At 39.9% G+C, this 22,946-nt stretch overlaps 1 protein-coding gene and 1 long non-coding RNA gene across 7 annotated transcripts in view; both read left to right on the plus strand.

Annotated features, from left to right (window-relative positions):
- Nucleotides 1-22,946, plus strand: part of LOC117952448 (partitioning defective 3 homolog B-like) — a 206,756-nt gene that overhangs the window by 137,106 nt on the left and 46,704 nt on the right. For 5 of the 6 annotated variants that reach the window (XM_034884748.1, XM_034884750.1, XM_034884746.1 and 2 more), the window contains 3 exons: nt 97-207; nt 555-932; nt 16,814-16,934. In XM_034884748.1, coding sequence (XP_034740639.1) covers nt 97-207; nt 555-932; nt 16,814-16,934 — 610 coding nt within the window. The remainder of the gene's footprint in view (nt 1-96; nt 208-554; nt 933-16,813; nt 16,935-22,946) is intronic. The other variant, XM_034884747.1, reaches the window with a different exon arrangement.
- Nucleotides 8,567-11,834, plus strand: LOC117952449. The gene is made up of 3 exons (XR_004658410.1): nt 8,567-8,928; nt 10,241-10,243; nt 11,823-11,834. It is a non-coding gene; the product is annotated as an uncharacterized LOC117952449 (long non-coding RNA).

Raw genomic sequence — 22,946 nt, forward strand, 5'->3', positions numbered from 1 at the left:
TATGTGTATATATATATATATGTGTTTTCTCCATTAACTCTCATTGTGTCTGATGTCCGTCTCTTTCTGTGTGTTTCATTTCTTCTCTCTGTCCAGATTCGGGAAGAGAAAAGAAGAGAAGAAGGACTCAAAAACAGCTCTCCAGCAACAGAAGTCAGGCCTTCTGAGTGATCATGAGTTCGAGAGGATGAAAGATGAGAGGGAAAGGTAGGAAGCTTTTGATGATGTGCACATACGTTGTATATTCAGATAGATATTTTTTGTTAAGGAAACCTTTGTTTCTCATCCTTGATTACAGATGATTGTTAACTTTATTAACATATCTACCATTCTTTTCTTTTATTGCTTATCTTTCTTTTCAATCTTCCCAATCTTTCCAATTCCTATATCCCTCTGTTCTCCCTGCTAGTCATTCCTGAGCTCTATACTGATGCTGTAGCACTGTGCTCTGTTTAAAGGTAGCCCTTGTTAGCCTTGGTAGCCCTGTAACTCCACCATTATGAACAACCTCTATGTTTCTGGACGTCTTATATGGCTCTCCATCTGTCTGTCAGGATTGAGGCAGGGCATCCTGAGCTGCGAGATCAACGGCTCAGAGACCAGCAAGGTGGCGATGGCGGCTCAGCGTTTCCGGATGTTGAAGATGACGACACAGACCCCAACTATGCCCGAATACAGTCCTTCAGGAACCGTGAAATGGGTCCAATGCCGCTGCCACCTTCTCAGTCACCTCCCTACAGTACAATTCAGCACACCCATCCTGGCACCCCTTCTCCCCAAGGCCGTTCTACCTTACCAGGGCATGGAAATCATGGTAACGACCCTGGAGCCATCCCTGATGGTGACCCCCTTGATAGGCTGTACGCCAAAGTCAATAAACCAAGGGGAGCTGGAACTACATCCCCTCCTGTCTCTGCTACTGCTAATGACAGGTAAGGGACCATGACCTTCTCAGGATATACTTAGAAGGGCCAGCCTTGTACTTGAGGGTGATAGATGATGTTTTTAACAAAAGCAATAAGGTTTGGTTTCAGTAGTTTGACACACAGTGGCAAAATTGATTCGATTTGATTAATTTAATTTTAGCATATAAAAGATCTTATAACATCTTAGTTCTGTCTTTTGAAACCTGCAAAATAACCCGGGCCCCCTTCCTGGAGCTATGCCTAGGCCTAAAGCTCCCAGGTCTCTGCCTGTTTCTCTCCTCTTACTATTTTTGCATTATTATTGCAATAGAAATCTACTTTAACGCTTTAATATATGGTTGGAAAAAGTAAAAAACGTATTACTTCTTAAAAATTATGACTTTTATTATTGTGTAATTTAACTTACTTTAACTGTTTTGCCAGTCAAATTAGCTTTAATGAGTGCATATCGAAACATTACACTGTGGACCCTCCCTTTCCAAAAAAAAAAGCCCTTCAGGCATGCGTGCCTGCATGCGTGCGTGCCTGCGTGCCTGCTTGCGTGCCTGCTTGCGTGCCTGCTTGCGTGCCTGCTTGCGTGTGTTTGAGAACAAGAGAGAGATAGAAACAGACAGACAAAAAAGGAAAGATTTAATTGTTTGTGCTTGCTTTGAGCTTTAGTGTGAGTGCTTGTGTACTCATGTTACCACTGACATACACACAATATTGTGTGTGTGTGTTGTGTGTGTCCCAATAAAATCCCTGCAGGGTTCATGTGTTCCTCTCAGCTCCACAATCCTTACTCCTAACCTTTATTATGTCAGTCACAGCTCACGTACTCCTGAATATATCTAACAGTATAGGTAGCCTCACACACATCCACCTAACTTATGTACCTGTCTTCAGGCGAGGAAGAAAACCTGTTTGATGGACAGTTCCAGGTTTCAAAGAGATTCTGGCTTCTTTTTTTTTCAAATTGTTTCCTTTTTGCATAAATAGTGTTTCATTATGGAAAGTATAGACTATATTGACCTTGGCTTGTAGGGTAGACTTCTTTAAGATTTTTATTAAAAGTAAATTGCTCAGATTTTTGATCATGTGGAAGGGAAATGAATCTAGCTAAGTTCAAACCTTAGTTCAATTTTAGCCAATCCAAAACAGAGATGTATAAGCAGTGCCAGATTCTTCCAAAACTATACCAATGAGACACGACTGTCTTTAAGTAAATGCTGCTGAAATAGAGTGCCCTATCCAGTTTGGGCTTGAGACTACTTAGTTTAATTCATCCAGTATTTATTAACTCATGTTTTCCCATCTATGTCCTCATTCCTTCCATAAAAGAAGTAAAACAAGTTTAAGAATGTCTTGATTTTGGAAACCTATATCCATGGCCACAGCAGTCCTGGCAGATAGACCTATTCATTTATCATCACTTCCTGAAACCTGATGATGCAGACAGAATCAAGTCCAGGTATTGGCTGACAGTAATCGATGGTGCCAAAAAAAGAAGGTAGCCGTGTCAGCAATGTCTGTGTGTGCGTTACTCGGTATTACTGTGCGTCAAGGGAGGCCGGAGTCGCGGTATGCATGTTGGAGACGGAGATAAACAAAATCACTAAGGACTCCATTCCATCAGCAGCTCAGCAAAAGCAATCAAGCAAACCGATTTACACACACACACACACACACACAAAGTAAGTATAGTAAGTGATGCCGTGACAAAAACACCAACAACATGGAGCTCACAAATGTGCAAAGCTCTCTGTGCATGTACCGCTTTCAGTGTGTGTGTGTGTGTGTGTGTGTGTGTGTGTGTGTGTGTGTGTGTGTGTGTGTGTGTGTGTGTGTGTGTGTGTGTGTGTGTGTGTGTGAGTGTGTGTGTGTGTGTGTGTAAACTGTGAGTGTGTGTGTGTGTGTGTAAACTGTGAGTGTTGCTGACCAAATAAAAATGTATTGATTCAGTGAAAGTATTAATAACTTAAAGTGGATCTTGATTCAAAAATAAGATCAGCTGGAGCATTCAGGACACAACACTTCATAATCCTTGATGTTAATTTGGCGGTTGCTACGTTCACCTTCTAGTATAGGGCTTGTCACCTTGCTACTTTGAAAACCATTGTCACATTAAGATGTTGATTCCTTCTTAATTGAACAAGAATTCAAAGTAAAAAACATAAACTTAAAATAGAATTAGTCGGATTAGACTGTTGTTAAGTTTCATTTGTGCTACCTCCCTTTACTTTCCTGCCATCGACTGTTACTAACACACAGCAGAACTGACTCTGAATCAGAAGTATGCAATTTGTTTTATTACCTTTGCTTACCCGTGCAGTCTGCTCTGTAACGACTGGTGCACATCCACCAATTTGAAAAGCCTCTAAAGTGATTTTACTCTGGAACTGGTTCTTAGCCAAACACTAAAACACCTCATAAATGCTATGCTTTCATATCTGCAAGTATCTCTGCAATACATGTGTAGCAAAGTGCACATTATCAATCAATAGGCACTCAGTTGTTGTCCCTAATAACCATAATGCTTAAATTTGTCAAAAGCTTTGACCAACTCCAATAGAGAAGCAACAGGCGTCTGGAATAACAATGATATATATATATATAGTTTTTTTTTTTAATTCTTCATCTACTTTATCTATTGTTGATTCAAATAGACAACACGGTTGCACACAGCCTTCTGCTACACTTTCATTGTCTTTGCAGGAGTTCAAACATTATGTCAGTTCCTTCGGACAGCTGACAGCATCGTGTTGAAATTTCCATATATACTGTAGGTCTTAAAATACAGTAAATTAAATTCCCCAGCACACATTTATGTGGCTGGCTGCATGTGCGTGTTTGTGCCTGTTCAGTGGTTTGCTTTAAACAGCACTATCATGGAAGGACAGTTATTTAACCACGCAGCACAGTAATATATCCCACTGTCTGCTTCTCAACCAGCCCACCCTCTTTAATTCTAAAGGGCACTGCCAGCTCAGTTCCTTATGCATGGAAGAGTTTAATGCAGACTCATTTAGTAAACCCATTACACAGGTAGGTATTTCCTATATCATCATCCTTTACATGAGACAACCTCCACAAAAAGGTGTCTAATTTAAAAAATGCTATGTGAAAACAATGACTTGGCACATTATTGTTTGCCAGTTATTTTTATATGTGGGCTCCCTGACGAGGTTTATGTCATCATCTTTACATTTATCCTACACCAGAGACCGTCTTAAAAAGTCAGCATGGAGTACTAAATCAGTGAGAAGAAAGATGCATTTTCAAATTCAGTCAGCTTAGCATGGACGTTCAGTCTTTCTCCTGGTGTACACCCTTCTGCAGCTCCTCTGCCCTCTTCCATCTCAGAACACAGATGGACCGATTGGAGGGCCTGAGTGGCTCACATTGGAAGGACGTCGCAGTGGGAATCGGGCTGGGAGAGGAAAGGACGCAAACAAAGGAGCTCTTTAGAAAATGTTCAAGTGGAGGGCAGGATTCTTCACCCACCCTCCACATACACACATGCATACACAAACGCATACACATATACACTAGCTTTCTCACACCCTTGTCCTCTCAGGCGAACAATTTCCTCGGTCTTGCGCACTTACACACTTAGGTGCATGTACAAAACTGAGGTAGTTAAAATGTCAAACACACACACAGTTCATTTTCTGAAGTGACCACCCAAGCCTTGGATGAGTGCTGCCCTCTGTTTTCTTGAGTGGGTAGCCCCTCCCACCCTCGCCCATCCACTACCTAACTCGTCCAAGTGCCCCTTGCAGGTTACCATAACAACCACGACCTCTGGCACTCCACCAATTAGAAAACAATCAGTCTGGAGAGACCAGAGTAGAGTAAGCTTGAGAGAGAGAGGTACTGTAGTGATAAGTAGACAGCAAATACCGTCAAGAATGAAAGAAAGAAATGCCCAGAGTGGTTCACTTTTTACCCCTCGATCACATCCAACATGTTAGATCTGAATGTTGGATGTGAGAAACTGCTCTAGAAAATGTAAATTTGGATGTGCTGGAAGAGCAGCTGCCCACTGACTGCTTTATATCAGATAGTAATAGGCTCTTCTTCTGTATAGAAATATTTCCTGTGGGATACTAGTCAGTGTGACACAATGTGAGATGTAGTCGTGTGAGCTTCTTTCTATTACTAAAATGCTACACAGAGGCAAATGTATTCATTTCTACACAAACTGTACCTTACCTAAAGATTTCAGCTTGCATAGAATGCGCTCGTCTTACTTCTCAGAGTACATGAAAGGAAACAACATTGTTCCCAAATTGTGCATTAATAGTCAGTATGGTGAAATGGAGCCCATGAGAGACACAGAGGAAGCTTGTATACACGAGAGAAATATGAGCATTTAGCATTGCTTGGCTGGTCACTGGAGAGGCTTTCTTGCCTCAATGTTAATTAATCAGACATTCTCTCAGCTCACACACAAGCCTTTTTTTAATGCATTAATACATACTGGCTGTCTTTATCTTGCACACTTCTCACACACAGAGTAGAGGGGGCGGGGCCATGAGTGTGTGTGTGTATGTGTGTATTAAGGGATGTATCTTCGCTAGCTTTGGGAAAAAACATTTATGATTTCCGCCTCTTGTATTTGCACAAGTACTTTTCAATGAAAAAAACTGTTTTTTGTGTGGATCATTTTAATAGAGCAAATAAGCATTCAGTTATAGTCACAAAGAAAAGCTCTTTCTTAGCATTACTGAATAAACAACCGAGGTCACATTAACGCCAAATAGCTGCGATAGGAGCAGTAACTCACTTTTTGGCCAACTGTGGCTCAGTGGAAGAGCGCCTGCTTGCCAATCCAAAGGATGATGGTTTGATCCCTTACCCTGCTCAAAGTGTCCTTGGCTAAGACACTGATGATGAGCAGGTGGCACCTTGTATGGCAGTCTTTTCACAGTGTATGAATGTGTGTGAATGGTCCCTGTACTTTGTAAAAACGCTTTGAGTAATCGTTAAGACTAGAAAGCGCTATATACAGTAAAAACAGTCCATTTACATTTAATTCTACAAGGATTGAATGAAAGTCCTTCTGTCTCTTTGCAACATCCACATATGTAGCTCCTTGGCGTTGTGACAGGTGAGGGCATTAATGACTGTTCTCTCCACAAAACAAAATGCATTGAATGGGAAAGCAGCTTAAAAAAAAACATTCCATCTCCTACCGCCTGTTAGTTTCTTTTAACAATGAAGACAATATTTCTCTTATCTTTACTAACTAGTTTTACTTTATATATATAAATGCAAAATAAATGGAAACTTGGACAACAAATGTGGAATTTATCAATTTAAAAAAACCAGAGGATCAAGCAGATGCAAGAACCATGGCGGATATGTGAGAGACATTTGGAGTGTTTTGGAACGAAAAGGAGGTAAAATGGAAGGTTAAGTGGGATTAGGAATAAAGGGGAGGAATGGGAGTGGAAGAAAGAAAATGTGAGAGGGGGTGAAACAGAAGAAAGGTTGAAACGAGAAGAAAGAGCCAGAATGAGTGTTAAGTGCAAAAGGAACAAATTAGCAGGGGGAAGTGTTGAAGAAAAGGGGGATTTCATTCTAAAAGCAGGAAGAGAGGGATACAGAGTACAGGATAAAGGGTATGAAAAGCATCGAAATCAGACAAAAGAACAGAATGAAAAGAGAAATGGAGAAATGAGCTGGAGAGATTTGGAGAAAATGATTGAGGGTGAGTGCATGTTTATAGCAAAAAACAAATGATATGATGAGCATATAGGATGATTTGGGGCACCCGGGTAGCTCAGTAGGTAGAATGCGCGCCCATATATAGAGGTTTATTCCTACATGTTCCCCCCTCTTTCTCCCCTTTCAGGTTTTCAGTTGTCCAGTTTAGAATAGGCCCCAAAAGAATCTTTAAAATTTTTTTAGAAAAGAGGATGTTTTGCAAAAGAGAATAAAGTGTCCACATTTTGCAGGCTGAAAGGAGCCATGATTGGACCCAAATAATTGCAGGAATGAGAAAAGAGGCTCGACACGTGAACAAAAGGGAGAAAAGAAGAAGTTTTGAGGGATTAAGAGGGGAAGAGAGGCTAAGTGGATGTTTTAGGATTATTCAACAGATGAGTTGGGGAGCAAGGTGGACGGAGTGAGGACATGCAAGGAGGATGAGGAAGGGGGGTCAGTGAATGGCCAGGACTAAAAGGGCAAATTAGACTAAGAAAGGGAGATGGGAGAGTACAGAAAAGTAAGAGAAACTAAACGGAGATGCTGGGAGTAGAGAATGTGTAGAGGACTTAAAGAGAGGAATGAGAAGAGGGTGGGGAACGGGATGAGGACGGACAAGAAAAAGGCCCACAGTGTGTGTTTTCCGGACTCAAAGCGTGTGATTCAGCCTGGCTAATAAGAGAAAGCTCTCAAGAGGCACTCGACCGCTCCATTCCTTCCTCTTCCTTCCTCTCTTTCCCTTGAATATACCCTTTCTAGGTCTCTCTTCCCCCTGTTGCACTCTCTTCCTCTCATTTATGATTTCCGTCTCTTGTATTTTCACAAGTACTTTTCAATGAAAAATAAATTCCATGCAAAGTACATCCGCTCACAATGGGTCACGTACACGGTAAAAGGACACATGGACACAGAGACTCAGGCTCTTAAAAGGACACACAAACAGATGGCGCTCAAAGTTGACACAAAAGATACATGCTCAGGGACGGATCTGTCACGTTATTTTCCATCTATATGGGTATTTGTTGTTCGTTTACTCTTTTATCTTATACACCTTTCATACAGTAGTATTAGAGTAAATTTAATTAACATTTCCGTTGTGGTCACTCGTAGCTAAGCAACATGTACATTCTGTTTTTGTGTGCAACTTGTGTGGATCAGATTTTATTTGGTGGGGAGTTTTATGGTTTATACACAGTGCATAACTTCTCAGTGTGCTCTTTCCCCATGTGTGAGAGGGTAAGTGAATGGTATTGCCGTAATTATTTTAACAGAAAGCCAAGAGATATTATATGTTTTCACATCCATATAATCAACGTGAGGTTTGTCTTATCACAGTAAATCCAAGTCTAGTGTGCGCAACATGCTTTGCTCACTATAAGTTTGGATCATAAACAATTTAGGACATTCACAAGTGTTTATATTAGGGCTACAGATTTCTGTTCACATCATTAATTCTTAAAGTTGTCGTCACACCTTTCAGATAGATTAAAATTCAGGTTTGGGGATGAAGATCAGGCCAAATCATTTTGGGTAAGGTTAGGGTTAGGTGTTATGCACGAGGTTGAGTAAAATTATTCTCCTCAAACTAAAGGCGTTTTTTTGCTTAAATAAATCTAATAAAAATATCTTGCTTAAGTTCACATGGCCAGCAAATATTTGTATAACCAGCAAAGAAGATTTGACAGAGAGTATTGGAGAGATCAGGTCATATGAAGTAAAGGTAGGGGCTGGAGGGACTTCTCAAACGGTCTAGAGGGATTGAAGAGATTCTTAGTCTAGCTAGAATGAAGTGTAAAACAACCTAATGGTCAACATGACATCATGACCTTGCATACACATACAAAGCCACTTTCTGAGCCAAGTGGTATGTAATAGGTACGCATTTTGAGCTATCCGCGTGTATGTCTATGCTGTATACAGCGGACGTAAACATACACGCCACTTTCTACACTTGACGTGTAATCGTGTAAACATACAGGCCGCTTTTCTAAAGCCAAGTGTGGTGTTATGTGTCCGCATTTTGAGCGCCATATACAGCAGACAGGTTGGGTTTGGGAAAGGAAGAACCAGTTGGGTTTAGGAAAAGAAGAAAGTGATAGCTGACTTTAGGAAGTGACACGTGGGACACAAAGGAAATGTCACACGTGGGACACGATACCCGGTCTCCTGGGTGAAAGTCCTGTGTTTTTACCCATCTGACCAACCTCCCTATGCGGATTTTCCCCCTTTCATACCACTCATTACGGCGTAAATACATACGCAATCGCAAGGTAATGTAAGTCAATGGAGGCGAAACGGCGTTGATAAACAAGTTCAGTTGGTAATGGTAGATGTTTAGGTTACACTTTCCACAATGTGTACAAAAGTAAAATATGGACATGACTGTGGCGAAAGCCATAACATTGTTAATATTATATAGTGTATATATATATTATTTTTAAAGTTAAATTGTAACTTTATGGTTTGTACGCTATAGTCTGAACTCTATCAATTTGTTTGTAGATACAACTGTTAATTTGATGTTCTTTGTAAGCCTGAAACTACAACTTTTTTTCTTTCTGTTTAAAAAAAAAAACTGATAGCCTATTTTTTTTGCTTGATTGAAATACTTAATGACAAATATTAACCATAATATTTCTCTAACCTTCCCCACATAGACAGCACAGTGACTCAGTAGTTTACACTGTCACCTCACAGCAAGTAAGCAGTGCTGAGTCCTGGGGATCGATGTGTGAGTTGGCTTGTTCTCTCTGTGTTTGCATGGGTTTCCTCCAGGTGCTCCGGTTTCCTCTAACAACCAAATAGAAGTTAGTGCTCCTGTCAGCGCGCTCGTTAGTGTCCCCTGACCAAAAAGGCACTCGCAAAAATTAGGAGTTGGTCCCTGGGATCCTGCAGCTGCCTACTGCTTCTATGTATGGGTTAAATGCAGAGGACAAATCTTACCCTGCTGGTGATGAATCAGAAAAATGCTTATTCTATTAATGGCTTAGGAAGGCTCTGACTAAGAGTGTTGTACTGCCAAGTGGGGCAGCAGATCACAGAACATTGTATAGTAGGCCTATATTTTTAAGGCAATGTCAAACAACAGCTTTTGTTGTATAATTAGGAGAGGAATATAAAAAAGTGCAGAGACAGTTAAAAAGGCTGCAGAGGATACCTTGGGAAGACTATATACACTGGGATTGATTGATCAGCTTGGGCTCCTTGTGTTTCCTCTTGCAAGTTTTCATGCCAATAGCAATTGTTGAGAGTGAAGACAACATAAGGCATTGTGAAGAACAGTTCAGTAATTGTCTCCTTTTTATCAACATACAGTACATCTAAGCGTTAAGTAATCTTTGTTAGCCCTCAGTGGGGCAATTTGTTTCACAGGCAGCAGAGAATAAAATGCATTCATACAAAACATAACTTAACATACATTCATATTCATACGGGACAACTTACATCAAGGTAATAATAAGACTAATGGTAGCTATGACATATTAGGTCTTAAATATCTTGTTTTACACCTTCTTCAATGTACCTGCAACCAGATGGCAGCCGCCTGTATTCATAAGACTTTGGCTTTCCTCATGGCTCTGGCCCTGTATAGAAGGGATAACTTTGCTACACATTTTCACAAGGCTGTTTATTCTGTGCTTATTTGTCAAGATGCAAAGCCATCTCCACTCCAGATCTTCCGTTTGTTGCGTCTCTCTGTATCACACTGAATGAAAGAACTAAAAGAAGCCATAGCAAGGCAGTAGTCTCCTGTTAGGTGGTTAGACACAGCAAACCTTCCCGTGGTTCTTTGTCATAATGATGTCATTTGTCTGCTTTTGCTGTAGAACTATTAACCAGACAAATCTAATTTGATAGACTATAAATTAAAACCTGTGCTGCAAGTAACTCTCCTGGAACAGCCCTTGTGTCCGGCTTTAGAGAGATGCCATCCACAGCTATCGTGGTTGGCAGACGCATTAGGCAAATTGGCCTCCTGTCACACACACATGGCTGTTAAAGTCAAAGGGGAATGAGCCAGACAGGCTGCCTACATGATTTTGTACCACCTGTTGCGCTCCCTCTCTCTCTCTCTCTCTCTCTGGCTGTCAAACACACGTACACACACATAGAAGGCTTGTCTAAATAATGTTATGCCAGACAATTTTCAGACTGTACAGCAGACACACACACACTGATTATCATGAGGATAGGATGCCGGCCTCCTTTGCCCCCTTAAGTGTCTCTCTTGCACACGCCGGCTTTTAGACAGCTAGTCTGATTGATGTCATAGCAGTCGATAGAACGCTAATTACTCCCCGTGCTTTGACGGTGCCACGTAAGGAGCAGTGTCATATTCTGTCAGATGCATTTTGAAAACATGTGTCACTTCCTGTTAGCCTGTTGAGGAGAAGAAAGCAACGGAGCTACCTGACAGCTCATACACTCCACATACACAACAGCTCTGTATTACTTTTTCTTTGACACCCTTTCTCCCCTCTCCCTCTGACCCTTTCTCTCTATTCTGGCCCCTGTCTTTTTTTTTGCGTCTGACCCACCTGCCAGCACTGGTGATCTTTTGTTGTCAGACTTCATTAGCAGAGACATCAGCTAATTAGAGCTGAGCTCAAGCTTGGGCGATTAGGAGGAAGAAGATGATGAAGAGCGCGGCAAGGGAGATATGGAGGGAAGCAAGAGGGAGGCTGGGCAGAGGAGATTGAGATAAGCCGATGATGAAGAGATTAAGACGGAGTGGGAGGGAAGGAGAGATGGATGGTATCAAGGTAGGGATGTAAATGACAGCGGAGATGATTACCTGCATAAACTGTGGAGGGCAAAATGAGGAGTGAGAGAGCAGGAAAAGGATGGATGGATATGCGAGAAATTGAAAATAGATTGTGGAGAATGAGTGAGGGAACTGTGAATATTTACTGCGCTAAATGAGTCACAGTGAAGGAAAACGTGAAAAGAAAATTGAATGCATCATAGAAATGTCTACATTAGAGAACATCTAATATATAGAAAGCTCATAGCCATGTCAACACACATGATGGACAATAACTCACATTGATTAAGTTGTTTTTCTTACTTGCAGTAATAGTGTGTGTGTGTGTGTGTGTGTGTGTGTGTGTGTGTGTGTGTGTGTGTGTGTGTGTGTGTGTGTGTGTGTGTGTGTGTGTGTGTCTACAAGTGAGATCAAGCAGCCGAGTGAAACACAGATACAAGACACAGAGAGTAAGAGAGATAAGGCATTGACCTGTGTCCGGTGTTGTGATCTGGTCTATCCTTGTGAGACACAGCGGATAACGATCCTCTACTCTACAGCTAGACACCAGGGAGAACACACAGGCCAGCACACATCTGTGGACGTGTGCAAAGGAAAAAGGACTACAACTCCCTCTTGTTGCCATCAGTCAATATGAAACTACATGTTCCCTCAGAGCTATTGACTGTGCTTTGTTTCCTGTCATTGCCAGCAGATGAAAACAGCCCAAAAATAATGTGATCATTCCTATTTTGAGACTGTTCGTTCATGAGTTTGACTAGTTCAAATACTAACTCATTCTTTGTGTTGTGTAACAACATGAATAATGACTTGTATATTTAAGTCATATTTAATTGAATTACGGGATTATGTATAATTCAGTTAATTCATGCAATTTGTATCAGTGGTTAGAAAGATTTTAAGTTTACTCCCTTATTAAACATTTCACAGGGGGTCAATGTTTACTTCCTGTTGCATTAAAAGGCGTAGCTAATCTGTAGCTCTGACATTTCTCAAGCAGCAGCTATGTCTGCTGCTTTGATTAGCAGCAGCAGGATGCAAAGTCACAAATGTCCTACTTTCCATTTATATACAGTGTGTACCATCTCTTAAGCTTTTAAATCAATTGCAGTTTATGTTTTCAAGCTTTATGGATTTTTCTAAATGGCTATCATGACTTTGTGTCTGTGCTAATGAAAGGAAATCCTGCTTCTACTGCTTGACTTTTTTTTCAGAAGGTCAACAGTTCTGCCAGTGGGTAGCATTTTTTATTCTTTTCTTGTCTTTGTTCCTACCAAGAATGCAAAACTGACACACACTCCGTCTCTCTCGCATGCACATTTTAACATCTGGGAAGTAAATCACAATGGTACTTCCTCTGATGCTGAGTTGTGACACTTTACATCCATGCAAGAGATGTCCTTAGACTACCTTACAAAAAGGTTTTAATGGGTTCCTGTATTCAGTTTAATATTGTGTGGCTTCTCATTTATCTACACACATACTAACACACACTCTCACATACACACATTTGAAACGTGATAAATCAGACTGAGCTGAGAGTCTGAATGACATATTCCCCTGTGCCACATCTAAGAGAAGACCACACATCACCTGTGTGTTTGTCTATCCCTGTGTGTGTGCGTCTGGGAGCTTACGTGTGTGTTGCTGCTTGTGTGGCAGATTGCACCATAGTCCTTTGGCCATTTTGTGTCAGATTTATGAAACCTTTCAGCTCAAAGTCATCTGTTAGAGAGCACTAAAAAACATGCTTGGTCTATCCTTTTGGCTTTTTCCTTGTCTCACCATTTTCTATTGTATCCATCTGTCCCTGTCTTTCTTTGTGTACTTTATACATCTTTCTTATGGCAGGGAAACCCCAATAGTTCATCAGGTGGATATTGGAAATCACTGTGTTTTCCTTTTAGATACCAGCCCTGGTGTCTCATCTTAAAGTGAACAAGGCTGATAATGCATTTTCAAGGTACACACTTAATGTGAGCATTAGAGTGGAAATATGCTAAGCATCTTTCAGGGTATTTAAACCTATGCATTGTAAAAAAAAAAAAATCCTGAATGGACTGTGTTCAAACAGGCTCTAACAGAAGTCACATCCCAACATTAAATATGAAAGTTAGATATACATGAGAGTGGGGTTTTGCCTTTAGATGGCCTAAATGACAAAAAGATCACTAAACTGATTAAAAGCCAGCCAGAAAACCGATTTTAAGGCTGCACCTTCCTTATAACCAGGCTTGTAAATATTTATAGTCTTTGATGACAAGGACATATTCCTTTGCTGTGGACGTTGATTTATTTTATAGCGTATCTTACAATGTTATTAATGGAACAGAATCCTCAATTATTAATAGCAGCATTATTAACAGCTAGGCTGAGTTTTTGATTCTGATTTTAAACATTTATAGAATTATTATTGGTGTGACAGAGCAAGAACAGATTAATCTTCCTGTGTATGTCCGCATATGTGTGTGTGAGAGAGAGAGAGAGAGAGAGAGAGAGAGTAGTCTGTTGCTGGACTTTTGCTTTTATTTTGAAACATATAAGCTTTATACACCACTTCTTATTTGTATTCTTAATATAACACTTACATGTTTTAAGATTAATGCCATAGGTATTCTTGATATGAGATTGAAGTCATTAAGAAAAGAGAGTTGCAAACATGTTTTAGATACAGAGTCATCTACTGTATCACACACAAGCACAGAATAATGCTATTAGGCAATGAGACATGAACCAACCCTATTGGTGTTTAATGACCACAAGGTTGTTAAAAGGTGCCATACAAGTCTGTTCTTTTTGGCTAACTTGTTTTTATGAAGTGAATCAATAGCTTCCTCAGTCTGTGTCCATGGAACTATATGCATAAGTGTGTGTGTGTGTGTGTGTGTGTGTGTATATGTTTTTGTAAGTGTTGTGTTCCTTTTTGTTTATCATATGTTATTCTTCTTGAGCCCACCCTCTTCCTTTTATGCGGCGTGATAAATCGTTTAAAGTACCCTTTGTTTGCGACTGTGTGCTCCAACCCTCTGTCAAATAAATGGACCAAAGGGTTGTGTGTGTGTGTGTGTGTGTGTGTGTGTGTGTGTGTGTGTGTGTGTGTGTGTGTGTGTGTGTGTGTGTGTGTGTGTGTGCAATAGGAGTGTTAAGAGACATTCACTTTAATGAGTATTGACACTTTATTTTGTGTTTGGTTTGTGATGCATTATGGTATTTCTCTGCCTTTTACATGCTGATACACTAAACTCCCCATGTTGATGTGCAGTATAAGGTGGTGATGAATGTGATTGAAACATAAAATGACACTGATTTACTTGATAAAATTATCGAATAAAACAGCTAATGTTGATGTCATGGCATACAAATTTCACTTTATGAGTTTTTTAACATCAATATGCATTCCCCCGGCCTGCCTATGATCCCCCAGTGGCTAGGAATGGTGATAGGTGTAAACCGAGCGCTGGGTATCGTGCTCTGCCTTTGAGAAAATGAAAACTCAAAGGATTCCCGATCTGGAATCTTGCTCCTTATGAGGTCATAAGGGGCAAGGTTACCTCCCCTTTCTCTGCTTTGCCTACCCAGAGAATTTGGCCCGCCCAAAGCAAGAGAGAGACATCATGGCTTTCAAATAAGCAAAGTGGCAGTTGGTCAAGACCACACCACCAGCCTCCACCTTGCCCCCTCTTGTCCTCAGTAGCTACAGACTCAGAAATGGCACATACTGAGAAAATCTCATTGTGGGACTGGCTCTGGTGGCTGTAATTCTGCACCAAGGCTGAACTTCAGGAAAGAGACTTCAGATATGGTAGTAGGGGACCACTAAGGCCTATAGCATCCAAAAAGCACCATGTCATGGGAACTTTAAATAAAACTAATGAAGAGAGCGGGAAAAACATAACTGCAAAGGTGATAGGGCTCTCAAGACAAATAAATGTGTTTAGCTCAGTCATTGAGTGCAGTTAGCATCTGATTTTAATCCTGCTCCAAATGTACTCTTTGCACAGTAGATGACACAGCTCTCTTACCCCTGTAGGCTAGAATATGGAGCACAAATGAACAAGACCTGAACATACAAGCACACAGGCTGAGACTAGATTTGTTTCAGTAATAATGTATAATGTAATAATGCATTAATCTACAAAATACTTGTATACTGTACATATATAGCTTTTCTCCCAATCCTCCAGTGAAGTTCATATTAAAAAAGAATGAGTGAAAGGTAGTGCGTTATATCTTAAACATTTTCACAAGTTAACACTAAAACTTAAAGTGATGATGAATGGATTTAAAACACGTTTAACACAAAGAAGGACACAAGTGGTTTGGTGGATGGAGGTACTACCAAAAGGACTTTTAAATAAAGTCAATGTTTTTCTGTTACGTGAGGTTAAGAGCACATGCACTCGACATGATTTGTGATGCAAGACCGAGGATAATGTGTTTTTAGTGCTGCAGCTAATATAGTCATTCACACAGCTCTCTGAGTGTATGGCTTCAGAGAGAGGAAGGGACGCGAAAGGGTGAGAGAAAACTAAGAGAATGAATGAGAAGAAAGTAAGGATAGAGAAGCCGTGTTTTGAAAGTTGTTCACATTTCATTTTTTTCTTACTTTATGTTAATGTTATCATTTTGAAGGCAACTATTCAACTATATTTAGATGTGTTGATCAGTCGTGCTAATTGATTAGCTACTTTAAAGTGCTGCATCATATTTGTCTAGCATGTTGCTAAGCCTTTATTAACATGCTTATGTAAATTATTTAATTCTATGTTTCCCCGTTCTACACCATTGTCACTGTCATCTGTGATAGCTGGACATAAATGAACCTGAGTAGAGTTATCTGATATAACAGGTTTTCCTCCAAAGTGTGAAAAACAGTAATGCTTGCCCATGTCTAGAATTGGGTTTTGTACTGTACAAATATTTACAATAGTTAAACACTTATTTTTGACTTAGGATTTATACATTAGGCATTTTCCCATTGCAAATGGACGAGCATGCCTTTTTGAGTTTTTTTGGTGTATCACGCTCGACCTCATGAACTTGCCGGAAAACCGGGTTAGAAAACACTAGAAAGCAGCACGGAGGCTATTGACAAATTGTACAGGGGTTGATTCTTTTCTAAATCTGTTACATATTCACTCTTTCTTTCAAACTCGGCCATTGGGAACAATGTTCAAGCCTTTCTTGGACAGAGACGGACACAATTTGTGGCTGAGGGGACAAAGAGGAGGCACGCGTGTTAGCGTGTCCACCCGAATGTCATGTTTCCACCACTGCTGGTGACTAATATTGAGTCATTTGTCCTGGGAATGATTGTAAACTTCACCACTAAAGACAAAAGCCAGATTTAGTGGCTTTGTGTCCAATGGGAAAAGGTCTTCAAAGGTGTAAATGCTTTAATGAAATGAGTTGCACGTTTGCTTGTGTGTGGCAGTGTGGACAGAATCCAGCAGCTAAGAAGAGAATACCAGCAGGCAAGGAGAGAAGGAATAGTGCCGCCTTATGAAGAACTGGACCCACGACGCAGAGGACATGAAAACAATGCACACAGGGTAAGCTCAGACCCTCACATACATTTGCATACACATGGAAAAGGAAGTCTGCAGACATGTAGGTCAGGTAAATAGCTTCATGGTCTTCCCTGTCCTTAAAGTTGTTCCTTTCATCAGTCTGTCCAACATCAGGTTGTCTTTCCATTAGATATTTGTATAAGTGTGCCAAGCATTTGTGAGGCTTCTTATTCCCCATCAGCACCTATCCGAATGATCACTGCTTTTATTGCGTTTGGATAGGGATCATGTCTCTTTAGCTGTCAGTCACAAGGTGCTCTTTGACGTGAATGTCTCCCGTAGGCATTGAGCTGATCGACTGATATCCTCTTTTCACAGAGGATACAGCTACAGAGGAGATAAGTAGAGCTTTTACTCACTTGTCATCCTGCAGGCACTGTTTTTAAAATCTCAGAATCCTAATAACCTCGTCACACATACACTTCTGAGCTCAGTCTGGCTGAGTCATGCTGGAAGAACCTCAAAAGAACGTCTGTATTAACAGGTACATCATTATTGGGCTGACAAGAAATCAGCTATAAGGTGTCATCCAGGTGTTACACATATGTTTCTGGTTGTCAGATAGAATTTCTTGTAATTCTGGGAGTGTCATTGTTTTGGCATATCTTTTTATCAATCAGACACTGGCAATATGTTTCTTCTTCTCTGCTGCTAATGTTTTCTTTGGTTTTAGCTGTTCATACGGTATATCAGTGCTAATGTTTTCAGTGCATTGTCAAACGCGCTGTAAAGCAGGGACACTGTGACAGAACGCTGGAGACCGTGTGCAAAGCAGGGGACATGATCAGAAGGCAGAAGGCTCGCAGCAGTGATCAGATTTTGTATCTATTCGTACTATCTGGGCTAACTTCGGGGACTTTATCTGACACATTCCACTGCTGTGCAACTTCACTAAAGTGTCCCGCGCATGTCTCAGCATAATGTCTCTCCTCTGTTTTCAGTCCAGTAAGAGCACGTGAATGCAGCGCCCACTTTTCATCAGTATAATGCACTGTAACTTTGAGATAATTCTGGACCCAGTGAGTCCAGTAGTCCCCAGTGAGTAGTCCCCAGTGAGTAGTCCCCAGTGAGTCCAGTAGTCCCCAGTGAGTAGTCCCCAGTGAGTAGTCCCCAGTGAGTCCAGTAGTCCCTAGGCTGCGTGTTGTAACGTGGTTACTTTTGCAGTCCTCTCCTTTTTATACAACTCGTGTATTTTTCTTGTGATGGTGCGTGTTGAGGGAATCTCATACCTGCCGTCGTCATTGCAATTCTCAGACTTTTGTCCACTAATGGGCCTGCAGTCTGTAGCTGTCCACGTTGCTATGGCATTTGTTAGCGTCTCTTGCCTTTGTTTATCTCTACCCCCCCACGCTGCATGTAACATAGCCACTGTGTGTCTCGTTGAATGATTTGCTGGTATCAACTGTCAAGGTGATATTTCAAACTGGAAGTACTCCGGTGATAAGAAAATTCAACTTTGCAGTATTTACAAAGCCTGTGAGCAACAAACTTTTACAGTAATAAAGACATAATAAAAACTGCATTAACGCACGATAAAAAAAAATTTGGCGTTTATTAATTAATTAGTTAATGCGATAATAACGCGTTAACTTGCCCAGCCTTAATATACATACACACATACTACTTTTTTGTCATTAATATATTCAACCCTCCTGAACTGAGAGTTTGCATCATTGAAAATTTAGAATTCGTATCAGTTATTGTCAGTGAATATGAAAGCGTTGTAGGGATTTACAGTAGTCAGGCGACTTCATGCTCATTTGGACTTAGAAAATCCTTTCATTGTTTTTCTCTTTCAAAAAGCATCCAGTAAAAAAAAAGCTTAATCATTAGTCTTTTAGGGATGCAGTAAAGGTATCTTTGAGTTCAGTGTGTCTTTTGAAAACACACACACAGTGCTTAGTCTCTTTAAGTAACTTTATTACTCTCAGTGGCTCTTGTTACACTTACATTTAAGCTTTTCATGGCTCTTGACATGAAATTAAATCACCCTGAGCAACCAAAATGAGTCTAATTTGCTCTGAAAAAAGGCATCGGTTAATTGTAGAACATTATAGTTTAACAAGAAATGTCAATTTCTCTCTACAGGGATACTGTCAAACCTCATTATGAAATACTAAATAAATCATTTTTTGTGTTCTTTGTCTACACATTGGTAGCAAGCTACTCAGTGGTTCTATAAGCTGAGGAGGAGACCTATCGTAAGAACTGGGCTGTGTGTGTGTGTGTGTTTGTGTGTTTGTGTGTGTGTGTGTGTGTGTGTGTGTGTGTGTGTGTGTGTGTGTGTGTGTGTGTGTGTGTGTGTGTGTGTGTGTGTGTGTGTGTGTGTGTGTGTGTGTGTGTGTGTGTGTCATTAATGGGCATCACTAAGAGGAGTTAGAACACACCAGATCACGAGTCCTTGGTGTTGAGTAGGAGAAATACGTTGTGTGCTCGTACATCAGGAAGTACAGTAGAGGTCAGTTCAACTTAAAAGAATCCACATTCCATGAAATCCTTTTTGAAATGCAATAACTATGTCAATGCATGAACTTAATAAGTGATCTCTTCTTAGAGAACGCTGTGTCATCACAGCATGTTGTATTAACAGGTGGGGCCAGCAGGCTATCACTCACTGCAGACGTTAGTCTTCTTGACCTTCCACTTGTATAATGTTACTCCTCTGTTCTTTATACCATTACATGGACTGCCATTTCTTATTCATAAAAAAACAAGTAACATAGAAGGGAGAAGACAAAAATTGAATTAGAAAAAAACATTTGATAGAAGTAAGATCTCCATAGGCAGATCGTCCCAAGCTTGATGGCTCTGGTTTAATGTGATTCCGTCATGTTTTAGTAAAAAGCCTTGCAGCTGAGGTTTGCCGTGCCTGTAGCCTCCCAAAAGCTTTTTTAATTATAAGAGGTGAAAAGAGCATTGTATTATGGAATGGAATGAAGACATGTATAGTGTCTTTAAAAGTTAACATACAATTATTTGTCTTTACGTTGATTGTAACAACAGTTTAGTGACATGGTGACTATAGTTTAAAGGCTATATACTGTATGTTCATTTTCTGGTAATAGCTGTATTGTATTGCATGCTTTAATGTATTAAAAAAACACTTTGTTTTTCTCATACTTTCTATCTGAATATACTTGAATCTGAAACATTCCGTTTCAGTTCCTGTCTCTTCGAGCCCCTTTCCCAATAAGCCCAGTCTTCTCTGATTGACTTGTGAGAAAAATATGGGTCATTTAACAAAGGTAGTTCTCAAGCTGTGGGTGGAGAGACTCAGATGTGGAGTGGGATATTCTAACATGCTTGCATGTTACATGAGAAAGGGAGCCACATTTAAATGGCTTGTTGAATCCCATGTATGTGCACAAGCAATAGACAACTGAGTTTTTCATAAGTCCTCTTTAACTTGGAATCCAACAGAACAACACAAAATCACCCACTTTTCTAGGCAACACAGCATTAAATTAACTGTAGAGCTGATTAGTTGATAAATCAATTTGCCGATTGTCAGAAAATTGTGTGACTTGATACTAATATTAATATTTTAGGAATCTAGAGTCCTTTTGTTTCCATTATAGTTTCTAACATTTTACAGACCAAACGATTGAGCATTGTCACATTAATTGATAATGAAAATAATCATAAATGTGTACCTCTACTCAGTAGTTGATTTTAAATTCCTTCTGGGAAGTTACACTGAAGTTGTATGAGTATGAGACTTATGCAACAAAATACTACTAAATAATACTAAGATCAATATTGAATGATTCAGATGCAGAGCCTTTGTCAGTGTATCCACTGTGTGTTTATCCAAAGTTATACCTGGCCCACTTTAATTTAGATCTTAAAGTCATTTGGTTTTTGACCAGCCAGGGGCAATCTCCTTTCCCCTGCGATCGATAGCCACACATTACACCGTTCTCTGCCTACAAATGAGAAAACGTTGTAGTTGTTGTTGTTGTTTATAAAGCTGAGAGGGAGAGCAATTAGCATGCTTCAGAGGTGGAAATTAAGTTTGAAGTTTGAAAGTTGAAAAAAAAATCAAAAGAAAAACCGACCAGCGGCAGTTGCCGCAGTGCCTAACAAGCCCCACTCATTAAGGATGATGCATTTATTAATTAAAGCAGAGGCGATTATTTACCTGACTGGCATTCTCTGGGAAGTGTAGAGGGAGAAGTAATGGTTACGTAGGTGAGCCGACGGCAAACTAATTCAATTTTACTTTTATTGGTTTGTTTGTTTCTCTTTAAGACGTTTTTATTTTTTTGTATAGGATTTGCTGAATGACTATGAAAAGTAAAAGCAATGGGAACTTAAGTGTAGAGAGAGAGAGAGTGTTCCTCATGCAATGTTGCCACTGTAGTTTTCTCCCATGGCTCCATTACCGTTTCATTGATTCATGGTTATGGGTTAGCTGTCTTTGCTAGCAAAATTATGTTTGCCTTAAAACAATTATCAAACAAAAAAGCCACACCACAAGTTTGTTTCCAAGTGAGTGCATTGTGTGCTTGTGGGTGGGTGTATTTTGGAAGCCAACAACAGACTTTCTCCCTTAGGAGAAGGGAACTAAATCAACAGGGTGTTGTTGTCACATTTGCGTACACACAGTCCTACACAGAGGGTATGGAAGCCAATTGTTATAGTGGGCGGTGTGACACAGCCTTTATTATAGGATTTAATTATAATGAAAAGCCTTCATCTAATTTGTCCTGTACTTTGGACTTAGATATGTCTGTTCATATACAGTTAGTCATTGAATACTAATGGCATTTTTTAGTGTGATGCTGAATGAAATAGCATGGGGCCTCAGATTTAGAACATCCTGAGGTTCTGCAACTGTCTGCTTACGTTTGTTTGATTAATCCCTAAAGTTGTGTTTATGATGGGAAAGGATTTCTGGGCACATGTTGGAATGGATTTTTTGCCTAACAAAAACCCAACATAAGTTGCCTACCACAGCTTTATAATATGAAGTAACAATGTTCTTTGGTCATTATCTATCGCTGTTCACCTTGTGTCTTTTTTCTTCCTTACCTTCTTCCTTCCATTTAAGACATACTGTAGTTATTTTATAACACATTTTTCATTTTGTGGAAGATTGACAATAGCAAACATCATGTCATGAGACTATAAGTTCAAGGAAAAGTGGGGACATTTTTAATCTTAAATGAAAAATCATATATTCCCAACTCTGACCTTCCACCTTCATGTAACGTAATATTGTAGTTGTACTGTATTCACTGTATTACAAGCATTATGCCAACACTAGACCTTTACACGGGGAAATGTCCTAGTTATGCTGATTCTATTTTTTTGTGTAACACTAACCTGTATCCTTGCATTTAGAAACATTCTGCTTAAAAAAGAAATTGGAAAGAGTGTGCAATGTTCATTCCAGTGAGTCAAAGGCTCTCATTAGATACAGATTCAGACTACTTCTCTCCATTATGGTTCTGTCTTTTTTTCCCCAATCTCTAAATGGGCCCCTCTTACAATGCGCCTGACAGTTGCTAAGCACATAGCTCAGTAAGAAGAGCCTTTTAGCTGCTTAAGTTCCAGTCAATTCCACCCCCACAAATATTGGTAAACAAGAACAAGTGTGTCAGCTGTAATGAAAGTTTTTTTATTCCAAATCCAACCAATACGACTTAACGTTAGGACAAGACGATGATTCATCTGTTTTTCTGCCTCTATAATTCACAACCGTATCTTTGTCTTCCTGTCCATGTCCTCCCTCTAATTTCCAATATTTTAAAAACTGCTCATGTTTAGTACTTAAAGATTAAAGAGTGGTGGTGTCAGAAGACTAGCAAGCTAATGTTTGAATTTGATTAACTCTTGAATTTGAGCAAACCTTGACAAGTATTTCACGTGAGTGAAATTGATTTTTGCTTTCTTGCCCATATTTTATAGCTAACCTAATATGCAAATGTATTTATATTTAATATATGTCCTTTCACATATACTCTACGTCAACTGGACATAGAATTGTTC

The sequence above is a fragment of the Etheostoma cragini genome, chromosome 11, assembly GCF_013103735.1.
Source record: "Etheostoma cragini isolate CJK2018 chromosome 11, CSU_Ecrag_1.0, whole genome shotgun sequence".
Lineage (NCBI taxonomy): Eukaryota > Metazoa > Chordata > Actinopteri > Perciformes > Percidae > Etheostoma > Etheostoma cragini.